This window comes from Panthera uncia (genome assembly GCF_023721935.1).
Source record: "Panthera uncia isolate 11264 chromosome E2 unlocalized genomic scaffold, Puncia_PCG_1.0 HiC_scaffold_19, whole genome shotgun sequence".
NCBI classification, from domain to species: Eukaryota; Metazoa; Chordata; class Mammalia; order Carnivora; family Felidae; genus Panthera; species Panthera uncia.
The window spans coordinates 18,648,242-18,663,926 of record NW_026057588.1 but is presented as its reverse complement, the minus strand read 5'-3'; the positions used below and the strand labels follow the sequence as shown (position 1 = coordinate 18,663,926).

The window sequence follows — 15,685 nt, the reverse complement described above, 5'->3', positions numbered from 1 at the left end:
GAGAGTTAAATGTCTATTATTTAAACCTTATGTTTGTCTATTCCATTTTTGCAGCTGAAAGAATGACACAGATTTCAAAGTGGCCACAGGGGCTACTGCTGGAGAGGAGAGGAGGGTTGGAATAAGAGCAGGGTCTTAGGGCAGGCTGCCACTTTAGTGCACTATCCACAGCTTTTGTAAGAAACATGTATTCATGCATTACCTATGTAACAAAAAGAAAAATGTAAAGAAATTGAAAACTATGGAGAGAGAAGAGGGACATTCCTCATCATTGACAGCAGCAGCAGCAGTAGAATGTCCACTAGTCCCTGGCCTCCACAAGTTTCTAGAGAGAACTGGTTTACCCCTGCATGAATGGTTCCTCTCTGGGCTTCCATCCAAGCACATGGCAGACACTCAAATATCAGTTTGTTGGTGGGTGGTTGGATGAACAAATGAACAAGTGAGTGAATATATGGCACTTTATGACAAGATGCTCTGCAAATCCACAAACACAACTATAGCAAGAATGATGACAGGAGAGCTTCAATAACATCCTATCCATGATTTCTACTCAGAAATGGTAACAAGGCATTTAGACTACACTCTCCTCCCTTAAAACCTACTGAAAGCAATCAGAAGAATGGGGGGGGGGGAACAAAAAAGAAAAGAAAAAAAAAGCTTAGTCAATGGCAGAAAACAGCTACCAAATCTAGGAAATCTGGAACAGAAGGAAAATGCCAAAAGCTGCTGAACCTCCTCAGGCTTCAGGCATGAAGACCCTTGTAAAACCACAAAGCATCACAGTCACAAAGGTCCACAGTGATGCTCTGATGGCTGCAATGAGAGCAAGGGTGCAGATGGGCCCATGAGAAGTAGTCATTCCCATAGGGCAGAGGTGAGGGGAGAAGAATCTAAAGGGACACACCAGTGGAGAGCCTGCCTTCACTGTCCAGAATCCAGCCTCTATTCTCTCCAAGAGATGAAGGACAGCACACACTGATATCAAGAACCCAAAGAAGAGATACATGAGATCAAGAGAAGTGATAAGGTAACAAAAGATGTGAAAAGTAAATTTGGAGAACTAAAAACCAAAAGGAAAAATAAATTCAAAACAGAGGAGGTAAAAGCTGTACTTCTAGAAGCAATAACACACAACAACAAAGAGCTGACAGAGAGATGAGGAGAGTATGCAGAGGAAATCACAGAAAGTGACAAGTGACCACAGAAAACATAACAGACGTGGAAGACAAACAAAAGATGGCCAACAAATGTATAACTGGTGTTCCCAAAGGAGAATGAAACAAATAGATGATAACATTAACATAGGGAAGGAAATGTTCCCTGAAAACAAAAAAGGGGGAGGAAAATCTCTGCCTGAAGAATTAAATAACAAACTAAAGTTTAGGAGAGAAGGACAGAAAATAATACACACCACAATTAATTCTGGTGAAGTTGCTGAACTGCGGAGACAAAGAACGACCCTACCAAGGCGTCAGGCAGAAGAATCAAGTGACCTCAAAGGGAGAAGCAAGCAGGGGGGAGCTCCTTCCCGTCCCTTGGCTGTTTCCCTTGGCGGTCCCCCAACATGGTCTTATACCCCTGTACCCTTCCTTTGTAACACTTATCGTAACTGTGATTGATTAACTAGTGATGGTGTGACCGTGGACTCTGCCTTACACTGCTTCTCCAGCACCTAGCACAATGCCTGGTACTCACTGCACACCTGGTAACTGTATGTTAAATTACTGGCCTGCCCAAAGACAGCATCCTCCCTAACACAGTCCTTTATAGGATGAAGAAACGGAGGTGCAGAGAGGTTATCTGACTTACCCAAGCCATACAACTGGGAAGTAGAGAAGCGGGGACTTGAACTCGGGTCTCTGAATGCCCATGGCACTGTTGTGTCCACTGGATGCTAGCATCGCATGAACTGACCACAAATTCACGCACCCCACTTCCCCTGCAGCCTTACTTTTGGGTGGCACCAGTAAGAAAACTGCTGAAAACAAGACTTGCTTTCCATGTTAGGCCATTTCTGGGCGGGTGCACACTTCCCATGAAGATGTTTGCCCAAACTACCCTGGAACACAGAGAGAGGCGTGAGGTACAGATTTAAATCCAAATTGCCTGATTTGGGTTGCTGTTTCCTTATCTTTCTAGTTTTGAAAACTGTTTACTTTAAAGGAAGTAAGAATGATTCATAAAAAAGGATAAAATCATAAATTTTTACATCAGATTACAGAATGTAAATACAGAGAAGGCAATTTTACTTTTTTTTTTTTTTAATATTAAATGTACCCCACAGGCAGTATCTCCTTCATAGCTGGTGCCATCTAGTGGTTACATAGCAGTCTTACATGCTCCACACACCCATTTTTTTTTCCCCAAAGATACATACTTCAATCATATAAAATTAAGAATAGTTGGCCAGTTTCAAAGAAAGCTTTATGTCTAAGAAATATTCTCAACAGGCACAGGACAATAAACACAAAGTTTAATTCTAAAAGAGAAAATTGGCCGCCCTGGTCTAAATCCTGCCTCTGTTACTGGATGGTTGGCTGGGTAACTCTGGGCAAGTCACTTACCCTGTTTCTTCACATACTTAATTAACACCAAGGGTGTGAAGTAAATGAGATGGTACGTATAAGCTGCCTAGCATACATTAAATGCTCAGAAAATGTCAATGTGTCTTTCTCCACCTATTGTCTAGCCCCTGCAACCCTCCCCCACCTACCTAATTGTAAGTCTGTGGGAAATTGAGATCCCTTTCCAGCTTAAAGGGCCCTTTCATTGCTGCCATCTGCAACCGGCCAGGACAATGTACAGACTATGATGACCCTTTCCAATTGCGATCAGTTCCTAACACTCCATCTCTGGTTCCTGGGCTGTATAGGGAAGGCTTTCCTGTTGGCTGGGACGTACAGAAACATGGCGACTGGCATGCATATGCTGCTGGTGGGAAGGCAAAAGCAAAAGAAAACAACTGCTTTGGAGAACAATCTGACAGTATCTAGTGTGACCCAGCACACATAGGTGCATGTACCAAATGTGCGAGGAAACAACCCAAGTGTTCATCGGTAGGTATGTAGATAAAAAAATTAAGGTGGATTTATCTCAAAACTGTAACGCTGAGTGAAAAAAGCTTGGAGACGGAATGACTGGTTTAGTATGGTGACCTATTTGCTATAAGAAAAGAATTGTACTGTATTTGTGTGCTGACGCTTATTTGGAGAATAAAATAAAGAATAAAAGCACAGACTTTGAGAATGTATTCCAAATCCAAGAGCAGATGGCCTTCCAGGGAGGGAGACAAAGAAGATTTCAACCCTAACTGTAATTTCATTTCTTTTTAAAAAATTTGAAACAAGGAAAGATAAGATGGCATTACTTGATCGTTCTGGAGAATGAGAACACTAATGTGTTATATTACTTTCTACTTTTCAATTTTTTTCCTTGCTGGTAGCTATAGAAAATGCACATTGTTCAGCTTTAATATAAACTGAAATGTCAAACAGCTTTCTGAAGTCATGGTACCAATTCACACACCTGCCAGAACTAGATGGTTCCTCTATATCCTCACCAACTCTTGATTATTGCTAGCTGACTTGCTCTAGTCTTCAAATTTTAAATGAAAACAATTATTTCCCTATTGCCCATGGGTCCTGAAGCAGCCATGACAGATGTGCCTACAAAATAAAACATCTGTCTTGCTAAGGACACAGAAGGTTGCCTGGGTCGCTATAGTCTCTTTTCTATGGGAAACGGGGTAGCAAGCTTCACTTCCCCAAATAGTTGACTGATACAACTCTAGCTGTAACCTCAGTGCAAAATGCTGGCCTGAGAGCATGCAGACTGAGGGGCAGTGGGACCTCCCCTGGGCCTTGTGGACCCCGCAGCAGAATCTCCTCTGGGCTCAGCAGCCAGCTGCCTGCTCCGGGACTCCTTGCTGTAGAGAAACCTCCCTCCGCATGTTACAGTCTGCCTATGTTAGCAAGTGATAGTTAGTTCATGAAATGCCCACATAAGGATTCCTCCAAATGAGCTCCCTAGGGCCACTGAACATGTGATTCAGTTACAGTGGGGCACAATCCATAGAAATATAATCAATATGAATATAATCTGATGCTGCAAATCTGTATATACAGTCACTCTGAACACATGTCATAGTGACACTGAAAAAAAAAAAAAGAAAAAGAAATTACAGTGCTATCTTTTGCCACGAAGGAAATGGCACCATCCAGTTCCCCAAACTCTGGAGCTGAAACCAGAGCAGCTCGGGCAGTGGTGGAGGAACGGGGCCCTTCAACCTCTGTGCCTCAGTTCCCACTGTGTGATGGTGCCATAAATGCAATCTACTTCACTGAGGCAGTGGGGATATGTGCACCCAAGAGCTTGGAACAGAGACTCAGACACGGTAAGCGCTCAGAGAATGCCAGCTACTGCAGAGACAAACGGCGATGTTCCTCTTGTCACGCATGAATTTAAAGAAAGGCTGCGACGTGCGTGGCGACACCGGAGAAGTGATTGGAAAAGTAGCTTGGGCAGGGGGGCGGGCAAGGAAAAGAGCAGGCTTTGCTTTCTAGCACTGGATGGAAATCTACATTAAGAATGTGAAGATGATTATTTTTGCCTCTGGAGGACCTGTCTTTGGACGATAAAGGAAAGAGTTGGAGATTGCAGCCTAACCAGATCAAAAATGAGACTGCCCACGTTAAGAGAAACAGCCCCCAAACAAAAGCCAATACAAAAGAGAGAAAAGCAAATCCTTCCTAATCTACACAATTTACGGTAAGTTAACGTCAAGGTGCAGAAGAAATTCTGGAATGTGACAAATACCTGATTTCTGTGGGGCACGGCATACACAGCCTCCCCGAGACCTCCCTCTTCCCTGCGGGTGCCGACATCAGCCGAGTCCATGCAGCTGGACGACAGGTGTGTGTCGGAATCCTCCTCCCCGTAGCCCAGCATTTCAAAGGACGGCAAAGAAGTTCTTCTTGTCTCATTCTGCCAATTTGGTCTGTATTACAATGTTGAGAGCGAAATAAACAAGCAAGCAAGCCACTTAACGTTTCACATTGGTATATAGACACGTGTTAGATGCCCTACCTCCAAGTCCCTGCCACAAAATTATTACAACTACGGGGGCGCCTGGGTGGCTCAGTCGGTTAAGCGTCCGACTTCAGCTCAGGTCACGATCTCGCGGTCCACGAGTTCGAGCCCCGCGTCGGGCTCTGAGCTGACAGCTCAGAGCCTGGGTGGAGCCTGTTTCAATTCTGTATCTCCCTCTCTCTCTGACCCTACCCCGTCATGCTCTGTCTCTCTCTGTCTCAAAAATAAATAAACGTTAAAAAAAATTTTTTTTTAAATTATTACAACTACATTACAAAATATACAGAAGCTAAAGGAGGAAGTCATCCACTAGTCCGTCTCTTTGGACACTCAGCATTTCTAGTTTCCTACCTAGGTTTTTATAGTTCCTATCACTGCATACATATATGATTTGCCTCACTGGCAACATGTTTTTAAAGTCAAAATGTTAAAAGGTAAGACTCACGTAGGTACACCAGTTTAGTCAGCCACTCCCTGTACTTGGGGTTTTTTTCCCCCAATTTTCACTGTTGGTTGGTTGGTTGGTTTTTTTAGTGAGCTCTACACCCAATGTGGGGCTCGAACTCACGACCCCAAGATCTAGAGTCAGCATGCTCTACTGACTGATCCAGTCAGGCACCACCACCACCACCCCTCCACCCACCAATTTCCACTGTTATAAATAATTCTGGAATGATCATCTATGTGCAGATAATCTCTTCCATATTTAGCATTAGTCTTATGAATCAAATAACCGTATGGTAGACTGTTGAGTCAAATGGTAGGATTATTTGGTGGGTCTACAAGCTTACTGCGCAAAATCATTTCACCAATCAACTCCCCAACCTGGGACTACATTAGTAACAATTTTCCAAAACTGGCCAAAAGAAGTTAAACCTCACTGTATAAATCTGCATTTCTAACTGAAATAATACATTTCCATATATTGGTTTTATATACTTTGCTTCTAGTTTAAATATATATATAATTAATATAATTAAATTATATTATATATAAATTATATTAGTTATATTATACATAATTAAATGTATATTAATTAATATATTTAATTATATTATATATAATTAAATGTATATTTAACCAATATACATTTAATTATATTAATTATTTAACTATACATATATATTATATATATATATTCATATACTTTGCTTCTAGTATGTCCATTACAATTTGAAATTGCTTTTTTATCTATAAATTTAAAATCCTGACTTTTTATTTACTGCAAATATTTTTCCTATTCTATTAACTCCATTGTGGCTATGTAAATTTTTTTAACATGCAGATGATTAAACAACACTTTTTTTACCTTCGAAATTATTAGTTTAGAAGTGCATAGTAGGCAGGCATCTCCTTCTGAAAGGTTTGGCAAGATTGGCATAGGATTTCGTGGTCTTATTTATGTGTGTGCGCAGATTAATCCTTTCATTTAACAGGAATTTGTTTGGGCTGTGAACTAGGCAAGGCTCGAGGCTGATTTTTTTTTTTCTACCATTGCTAATCACTATACCGTCGAATCCTTTCCTTTCCCTTGCTCTGTGGGGCTGCCTTTATGACACAGTCACAGGCAAACACCAGGGCCCCCTAGGGCATCCACGTGCACTTCTCCATCATGGAACCAGTCCTGTTTTCACTAATTCAAGTACGCATGTGATGTGGTCGGGCACCTGGGGGGCTCGGTCGGTTAAGCATCCGATTCTGGACTTCGGCTCAGGTCATGATCTCATGGTTTGTGAATTTGAGCCCCAAGGAGGCCTCTGTGCTGACAGGGCAGAGCCTGCTTGGGATTCGATCTCCCTCGCTCTCTGCCCCTCCCCCACTCACTCTCTATCTCCCTCTCAAAATAAATAAAAATAAACTTAGAAAAAAATCAAGTATGATGTGGCTAATCTAGCCCTTCCCCACAGTCATATTCTTCCTTTCTGGATTTCCTCTGATGGTCTTATCTGCTTATTCTTTCTAGTGAAGCTTAGGATCATTTCCTCATCTTTAGTTCTTATTTGGCTAATTCTTACCAGGAGAAATACAGGCTACATTCAAACATCTTAAAATGAAGTTAAGATTAAAATGTAAAAACCAAAAACATAAACATGTCCTAGAAGGAAGGAAGGAAGGAAGTGAGCATTTATATAATAGGAAAGATCTTTCTAGATTTCACAATACCGCCAGAAACTACAAAGACTGATAGATCTTACTACATCAAAAATATACGATATTTGGTACGCAGAAAAACTTCCAAAAACAAAATTGAAGAAACACGACAGATAAAAGGCAAATCTGGTCATGTATCCCCAACCTCACCTCATAAGCCCTTAAAGCCCTCAGTGTCTTTCTTCCTGCGGCTCCTGGGTCGGTGGCGGGAGGGGGACACCAAACCTCAGAACAGGACCCCTAATGTATCACCAGCTTGGCCCCTGCCCACCCCTCCAGGCCATCTTGAATGACTCCCCACTTTACCCAAGTGCCCTCAGCCACAAACTTCTTCCTTCAGCTGTTCACAGGTGTTATGCTCCCTCTTCTCTGTCTTGCAAGCTCATTCCAGCCCCACACTGACCATCCCCCGCAAACCCTTGAGCCATCCCCAGGCGCTCCTTGTACCTTCCTCAGCTCTGTCCTCAACGCTCTCTGCCTCAGGAGGAAACCCCCCAGCCCTATGCTGGCTCTCATCCAGTACAAGCACCAGAGAAAATGATGCTTGAAGGTCCATAGGAGCCATAGGTACTGGCTCTCATCCAGTACAAGCACCAGAGAAAATAATGCTTGAAGGTCAAATCAGGTGCCACTGATTTGAAGGTAAAATCAGTGTGAACGCTCAGAGAGAAGACACATGAGAAGCGGTGGGTGACAACTGTCGCCATCTAGGTTGTGGCACAGAGAGAGTCCCGTGAAGGGCGAAAGGCAGCACTGAATTCACTGGCTCTGTGCATCCATGAAAACAACCAGGGCTTTCACAAGCCATAACTGAACAAGAGCCACTCTAGAGAAAATTCTGATATGATTCGAAAGCAATCAATGTCCCAGGACAGTGTCCCTCTGACACTGGTGACGAAAACCTGAGTACTGGGGCGCCTGGGTGGCTCAGTCGGTTAAGCGTCCGACTTCAGCTCAGGTCACAATCTCGCGGTCCGTGAGTTCGAGCCCCGCGTCGGGCTCTGTGCTGATGGCTCAGAGCCTGGAGCCTGTTTCAGATTCTGTGTCTCCCTCTCTCTCTGCCCCTCCCCCGTTCATGCTCTGTCTCTCTCTGTCTCAAAAATAAATAAAACGTTAACAAAAAAAAAATTAAAAAAAAAAGAAAACCTGAGTACTAAGCTCCAGTCATAACCACACGCACAGGCGAGCTGTTTCTCCTCCACCCGGAGAAAAGTGAGAGCCAGCAATATGGTCCTTACTGAAGCCTCAGCTCTGAGGTGGTGGCATAGGGCTCGATGAAACTGTCCTTGTCCACAGAGGTCGCGTCACTCTCAGACAAGGATCTCTGACGAGGCTGAGGAATGGCAACGGTCCGGCCTGTCAGGCTTGTTGTGAGGATGACTGCAGCCAGGGCAGACCTAGGGACAAAAACATCCCAGTGAGAAGGTGACACCCAAACCTGCAAGCTGAAGGCTGACGACAGGACATAAGAATGAATGAAGGTTGACCTTCTATTCTACGTTTAGTGCGTATTTACGGACCATGCACCTGTCGTCTGTTACGTGCCATCAGACAACCTCATTCCATTATCACGCCAACAGATATTACTGTCATCTCCATTTTCTCATAAAATATAAATGACTTGTCCAAGATTTCCTAGCTCACAGGAGATGGGTCCAGGTCTCTAATTCAGAGAATCTATACTCAGGCAGTTTCCTATTAAAATGGAAGATCAGAATGGAAAAAACAAAACAAAACAAAACAAAACAGGGAGATAGAATAAGATAAAAAAGATTTCAAAAGGCATTTTAAAAATACTCGCAAATTATTCAAAACGGCAATGCTGAAAAGACAGAGTAATGGATTTACCCTCCCACTTGAGAAAGCAAAACAAAACAACAGATTTACAGTTATGTCAGCTTAATTCCTGAGAGAACTTCCAGGTCACGGCACAGGGAGGTAGAACCGAATTGGAGCCAGGCGGACCTCTTGAGTTGTGGAGACGGAGGTGAGCATCCATCCGGGAACAGCACAGCAGACAGAATTCGCAGGACAGAGTATTGGAAAGGAGAGAGCTAAACAGAGAGCTCCGGAAATCTGCAGACAGCCCGCTGAGGGTTCACAAAATATTCCTCAGTGTGGGAATATGAGGAAACTATGAACCATCCACAACGATTAGAGGATCAGTGGCAGGTGCTTACGCATGGCTGGGGACAGTGCCTGTTCCCACCAGACAGATGGGAAAGAATTATTAATCTACAGGACGCTGGGTACAGTACCTGGAAAGGTCTTGCCTCAGGGAATAATTAGCCCTAGAGTGAGCACTGCTTCAGGCTGTACCTAATGAATCATAAAAACAAGACCTAGAAGATCAAATCAGTCTCCAAGTAACTTAACTGTATCCCAGAACAAAATTCCAGAAGATTTGTCGGAATACAAAAATGTCCAGCACACAACAAGGCGAAACTCAGAACAGTGTCTAATCCAGGATAACAAGGCATGCAAAGAGACAGAAAAACATGACCCTAAATGATGAGAAGAATAGAAACCCATTCAGAACTGAACACATATGTTAGAATTAGCAGAGAAGGACACAAAGACAGTTTGTTAGAACTAGATTCCATGTGTTCAAAAACCTAAGTAGAAACATGGGGGATTACTTTTATTAAGTTTATTTTTGTTGAGACAGAGAGAACCAGTAGGGGAGAGGCAGAGAGAGGGGAACAGAGGAACCTGAAGTGGGCTCTGTGCTGACAGCAGAGAGTCAGATGCAGGGCTCAAACTCACAAACTGTGAGATCACGACCTCAGCTGAATTTGGGACGCTTAACCGACTGAGCCACCCAGGTGCCCTGAAACACGGGAGATTATTAAAAAAGACTTGAATTTCATAAGCTGAAAATTACACTGGGTGAGATGGACAGCAGATTACCCACTGCAGAAGAGAAGATTAGTAAAGTTGAAAGCAAAACAAGAGAAAATATCCAAAATGAAACACAGAAAAGAGAAATTAATTTAAAAAAGAAAAGAACATCATGAGATGTGGAATTAAAAATGCTATTGTTTCATGCTTTAAGCCACTGAGTTTTGGTGTAATTTGTTACACAATAGTAGATAACGAATACAATAATGCCTTTTCATCAAATGATGCTGGAATGACTGGATATCCACATGCAAAAAAATGAACTTGAATCTGTATCTTCTACACCATATTCAAAACTAAACTCAAATTGAATTATAGGCTTAAAGGTAAAGGCCCAAACTATAAAACTTCTAGAACAAAATATAGCAGAAAATCTTTGTGGCCTTCAGGTAGGCAAAGATTTCTTAGATATGACACTGAAATTATGATTTGTAACAGAAAAAAATTGATATGACAAACTTCATAAAAACTTAGAAACTTCTACTCTTTATTTTTTTAATGTTTATTTATTTATTTTGAGAGAGAGAAAGAGAGAGGGAGAGGGAGTGTGAGAGAGCAGGGAAGAGGCAGAGGGAGAGAGAGAATCCCAAGCAGGCTCCCCGATGTTGGTGCAGAGCCTGACATGGGACTCGATCTCACAAACCATGAGATCCTGACCTGAGCCGAAATCAAGAGTCAGACACTTAACCAACTGGCACCCCAGCCTTGTGCTCTTTGAAAGACACTGTTAAGAGAACGAAAAGACAAGCCATGTATGGGAAGAAAATATCTGCAAACCTCTTATTTGGTAAAGGACTTGCATCGAGAATATATAAAGAACTCTTGAGGGGCGCCTGGGTGGCTCAGTCGGTTGAGCGTCTGACTTTGGCTCAGGTCATGATCTCACAGCTTGTGAGTTTGAGCCCCGCATCAGGCTCTGTGCTGACAGCTCAGAGCCTGGAGCCTACTTCCGATTCTGTGTCTCCCTCTCTCTCTGCCCCTCCCCTACACGTGCTCTGTCTCTCTCTGCCTCTCAAAAATAAAGGAAACTAATAAAAAAAAAAAATTTAAAGAACTCTTGAAGCACAGTAAGAGGAAAACAAACAACCCAGTTTTTAATAGTGGGCACAAGAGGTGAACAGAAGCTCCACCAGAGAAGATATACAAATGACAAATGCACATGAAAAGATGCTCAACAACCTTGATTATCAAAGAAATACAAAACAAAAAAAACCAAAAAAACAAAAAACCCCACCACAATTGGATACTACTACACACCCATTAGAATGTCCAAAATTTAAAAGATTGGCCAAGACAATCCCTCATGTTCTTCCTTTCCAACCCACGCCTGGCAGAATGGGTCCCACAAAGGGGGCTGGTGAGAAGGGCCACTCTGCATCCAGGAGGCAGCGACTGGAGATCACCCCACCAACATTCACCAGTGCATCTGTGGAGTGAGCTTCAAGAGATATGCCCCCTTGGACAGAAAGATCCAGACAATTGCAAAGAGGGCGTTGGGAACTTCAGATGTGCGCATGGACTCCAGGCACAACAGAGCTGCCCGGGCCAAGGAATAAGAAGAAATGGCCCATTCCAGATCAGTATACGGCCATCTGGAAAGCATAAGGAGGACGCAGATTCACCAAACAAACAAGCTCTATACATTGTTATCTATGTACTTTTCGCCACTTTCAAAATCCTGTAAACAGGCAATACGAGTTAGAACCAATGTCAAGTAAATGTATAAAACCACACACACACACACACACACACACACACACACACACACACCTGACCAAAGTAAGTGCTGGTGAGGATGTGAAACAACTGGAACTCATATAATACTGGTCAGAACACAAATATAAAAACTTTGGAAGATACAGTGACAGTTACTTAATAAATATATACCTAGTACATGACCCACCTCTTCTACTCCTGGGTATTTATCCGAGAAAAATGAAAGCATATGTGGGAAACCAAAGATTTGTGCACCAATGTTCACAGCACCTTTATTTCTACAATAAAACCCTAAAACAACTCAAATATCCCTCCACAGGCGAATGGAGAAACAAACTGTGACACATTTATCATTCATGTCATGGAACACTATTCAGCAATGAAAAGCGTGGATCGCTGATTTTCACGACAATATGGGTGAATCTCAAAATAATCATGCTGAATCAAAGAAGCTGGCATGATTATCTTGTGTAATTCCATGTACATAGAATTCTAGAAAATGCAGACTAACCTCATGTGACAGAAAGCAGAGCAGTGGCTGCTTGGGCTCGGGGGTGAGGGTAGATTGGGCAGAGGCAGGGGATGTGAGAGAGGAGGACAAGGAGGGAGGAATCACAAAGGGGCATGAGGGAACCTTAGGGGACCATGGATATATTTATTATCTTGATTGCAATGATGGTTTGTTTGTTTTTTTCAAATGTAAAGATTTGTTTTATTTCTACTGGGGGAAGAAGGAGGATAAATAGAACTGTTTTCCAATTTGCTCTCCACTGTATACACACATACCCACACGCATACATACACATACACACACCAAAAATACTCCAACAAAAAACAAAACAAAAAACTGAGAATCAAACACCAAAACACCCTCAAACTGCACCAATACTTCGTATTTTGACCAAAAGAATAGATCCTGGGAAGAAGTGCAAAATGCAAAATCAAATGACCGAAAAATGCTGAACAAACAGCGTTATTAATATACAAAATATTTATATTACCGAACTAGTAACAATTGATGTTCTCCACGTCTGTAAAACTTTGGAACCACATAGCTGATTTGTTAACTCTAGTCCATGCCACCTTCCAAACACCAGAAAAAATTTTTTAGTTAGCTTCATTCTTTGATGCCTCATCAAAATTTTCTACGAGATCTGGAACATCATCCTCCTCCTCATCAATGTCTTCTGGTTTTGGTGCTTTGCTATCCAACACTTGCCGAGGGACCTGTTCAGCTAACTTCCTAAGACTTGTTAAGCTGTCAGCACCAAGCTGACTTAATATTCCAGGAAGCATTTCTGTGATTGGTTTGGCTTCTGCATGACCAGTAATTGCAAAGGTGTTAGCAGAAAGGGAAGCTTGGACTTTGGGATTGTTGAAATGAATAACTGTCCCATCGTCTTTAATCATGTTCACCTCTTCAATACCAGCTATATTATTCACAGCCAGTTTTTTTAGAGAACTCTGAAGTTTTTTGTCATCAGCTGTAGCTGTTCTATGTACCACCTTCTTCTTTCTGCGAGCTGTACCCTTGCCCCCTATCCGGACCTGAGCCTGAAGTTTGGCTAACTTTTCTTGATTCATGCTGTTGGTAAATCTGAAGCCGGGAGGGTCCTCCAACAACAGCACGCGGCGAGAGCAAGATGGCTGCCTCCTGCAATGATGGTTTTGTGCGTGTAAACATGTCATATGTGTACCGTTTATTAAATGTTCATTACACCTCAATAAAACCGATTTAATAACGATCAAAGACTGTTTAAGGCAAAAATAGTAATAATATATTGCGGGGCTTGTAACACATAGATTTAAAATGTATCACTGGGGTGCCTGGGTGGTGGCTCAGTAGGTTAAGTGTCCAACTCTTGATTTCGGCTCAGGTCATGATCTTGCAGTTCGGTGAGTCTGAGCCCCGCACTGGGCTCCGTGCTGACGGCGCTTGGGATTCTCTCTCCCTCTCTCTCTGTCCCTCTCCTGCCCCCCGCCCCCAAAATAAATAAACTTAAAAAAATTTAAAAAACTTAAAAAAAACTTAAAAAAAATTAAAATGTATGACATAAATAAACTTAAAAAAATTAAAAAAACTTTAAAAAAACTTAAAAAAAACTTAAAAAAAATTAAAATGTATGACAACAGTAACAACTGCTTACTTCACTGTAACACTACGCGTGAAGCACAGTAACACCTAAGTTTAATCTGAACGCCATTCTTTAATTTTTAAAAAATGTAGACATATGCCAAATGTGCCAAAGCCTCGTTGAGGATGGAATGAAATAATGCTTTTGAAGCACTTGCAACGGTCCTCGGCAAGAGTAAACACTAATAAATGGCTGCTCGTGTTAACAACATGGTACTTAAGGAAGAAACAAACACTAAAAATATTTCAAAGTGTTTTTTCTCACCAGGCATACAATATTCTAGTTTCAAGGAACACTCAAACAAAGGTTCTCACTGCCGATTCACTGGAAAGCCAAGCCACGTATTCACGTTTTTTAGGGACAAAAAATAGTCTAAAATTCTCCTGTGTCTAAACCCTTAGAAGGCACAGGCAGGGGTCTTAGGTATAAAAGAAAATCAGTTCTCTGGTGTTAGAAGCACTGGAAATGGGGGAATCCTAGGCTCTGGAGAGTGAACACATTTCTCCTTCTTTCCCCAAAATCAGCTCTTTTATTTATTTTTTTAATGTTCATTTATTTATTTTGAGACAGAGAGAGTACACGAGCGGAGGAGGGACAGAGAGAGAAAGAGAATATCCCAAGCAGGCTCCATGTTATCAGTGCAGAGCCCAATGAGGGCTCAAACTCATGAACTGTGAGATCACGACCTGAGCCAAAACCAAGAGCCGGATGCTTAACAGACTGAGCCACCCAGGTGCCCCCAAAATCAGTTCTTTTAAAAGGCAAACTTGTGCTTCAAAAGAATAATTACGTGCATAATTCAAATTCCTTTCAGCATCCTATGAACTTGGGCTTTAAAGCTTTATATTTGGAAAAATACTAATTGCATTCAATTATGAAATGTCCGAACTCCACGCACTTGAAAAGGATAGACCATCATCCCACAGAAACCATATTAAGTGCTTCATTATGGAACCATGATAAACACTTTGAAGGACATGAATCTAATGGCCCTACTTGTGATTTTCTTACCAGTTTCAACAGTTCCAGGACCTACCACTTGGCAGCTGAGCACAAGAGTGACCTCAATGCCTGCTCACCTGAGACTCACCTTGGTCTCTCTGGAGAAGGGTTGGGACTGCGGGGAGGAGGTGTGCGGGGCACAGCTGGCTTCGGTGCGATGCTGGCTGCAGGTAGGAGGCCATGGATGATGTGTTTCTGCACAAATGAAACCTGGCTGGGTCACTGGTGTATGGGATCTCCCAGGTCCCGTCACCACCCCTCCTTGGGCCTAAGAGAAGACACCTGCACTGGCCACCCAGGGATCAAATCCCACCAGGAACCCACCTGGCCAGGTAAGCATGCCCACCCAGAGAATATACTGCAGCTGCCCATTGTGGGGGTCCTCTTGTCTTTCCCTTCTCAGAGGGGCCTCCCTGACAATCCCTCAGAATCACTCTCTAAAACTCCACTTGTCTCACAGCATGACCCCTGATGACTCTAGTCCCTCACTTACTGCCCCCCGCAGAATGGAAGCTTCTTGAGAGCAGGCAATCTTCTTGTCTTTATCAACCCTGGAACTCAAGCACTTCCCTCCTTACTCAACATCTGGTAGAAGCTTAAGAGAGATTTTAGTTTATCTCAAAGATGCAGAATAATTGGGGGCACCTGGGTGGCTCAATCGGTTAAGCATCCGACTTTGACTCAGGTCA

The 15,685-nt window shown here is 42.6% G+C and overlaps 2 protein-coding genes across 3 annotated transcripts in view; both read right to left on the bottom strand.

Moving 5' to 3' along the window:
• The window catches only part of CEP89 (centrosomal protein 89), a 69,783-nt gene that overhangs the window by 52,044 nt on the left and 2,054 nt on the right, over positions 1-15,685 (bottom strand). For both annotated transcript variants that reach the window (XM_049622048.1, XM_049622050.1), the window contains exons 2-4: positions 15,085-15,191; positions 8,481-8,639; positions 4,819-4,999 (exon numbers count right to left, since the gene is read on the bottom strand). In XM_049622048.1, coding sequence (XP_049478005.1) covers positions 4,819-4,999; positions 8,481-8,639; positions 15,085-15,191 — 447 coding nt within the window. The remainder of the gene's footprint in view (positions 1-4,818; positions 5,000-8,480; positions 8,640-15,084; positions 15,192-15,685) is intronic.
• LOC125915962 (transcription factor BTF3 homolog 4-like) lies at positions 12,558-13,766 on the bottom strand. Its single transcript, XM_049622055.1, has one exon. The coding sequence runs from the start codon at positions 13,546-13,548 to the stop codon at positions 12,967-12,969; it is 582 nt and encodes a 193-aa protein (XP_049478012.1). The 5' UTR covers positions 13,549-13,766; the 3' UTR covers positions 12,558-12,966.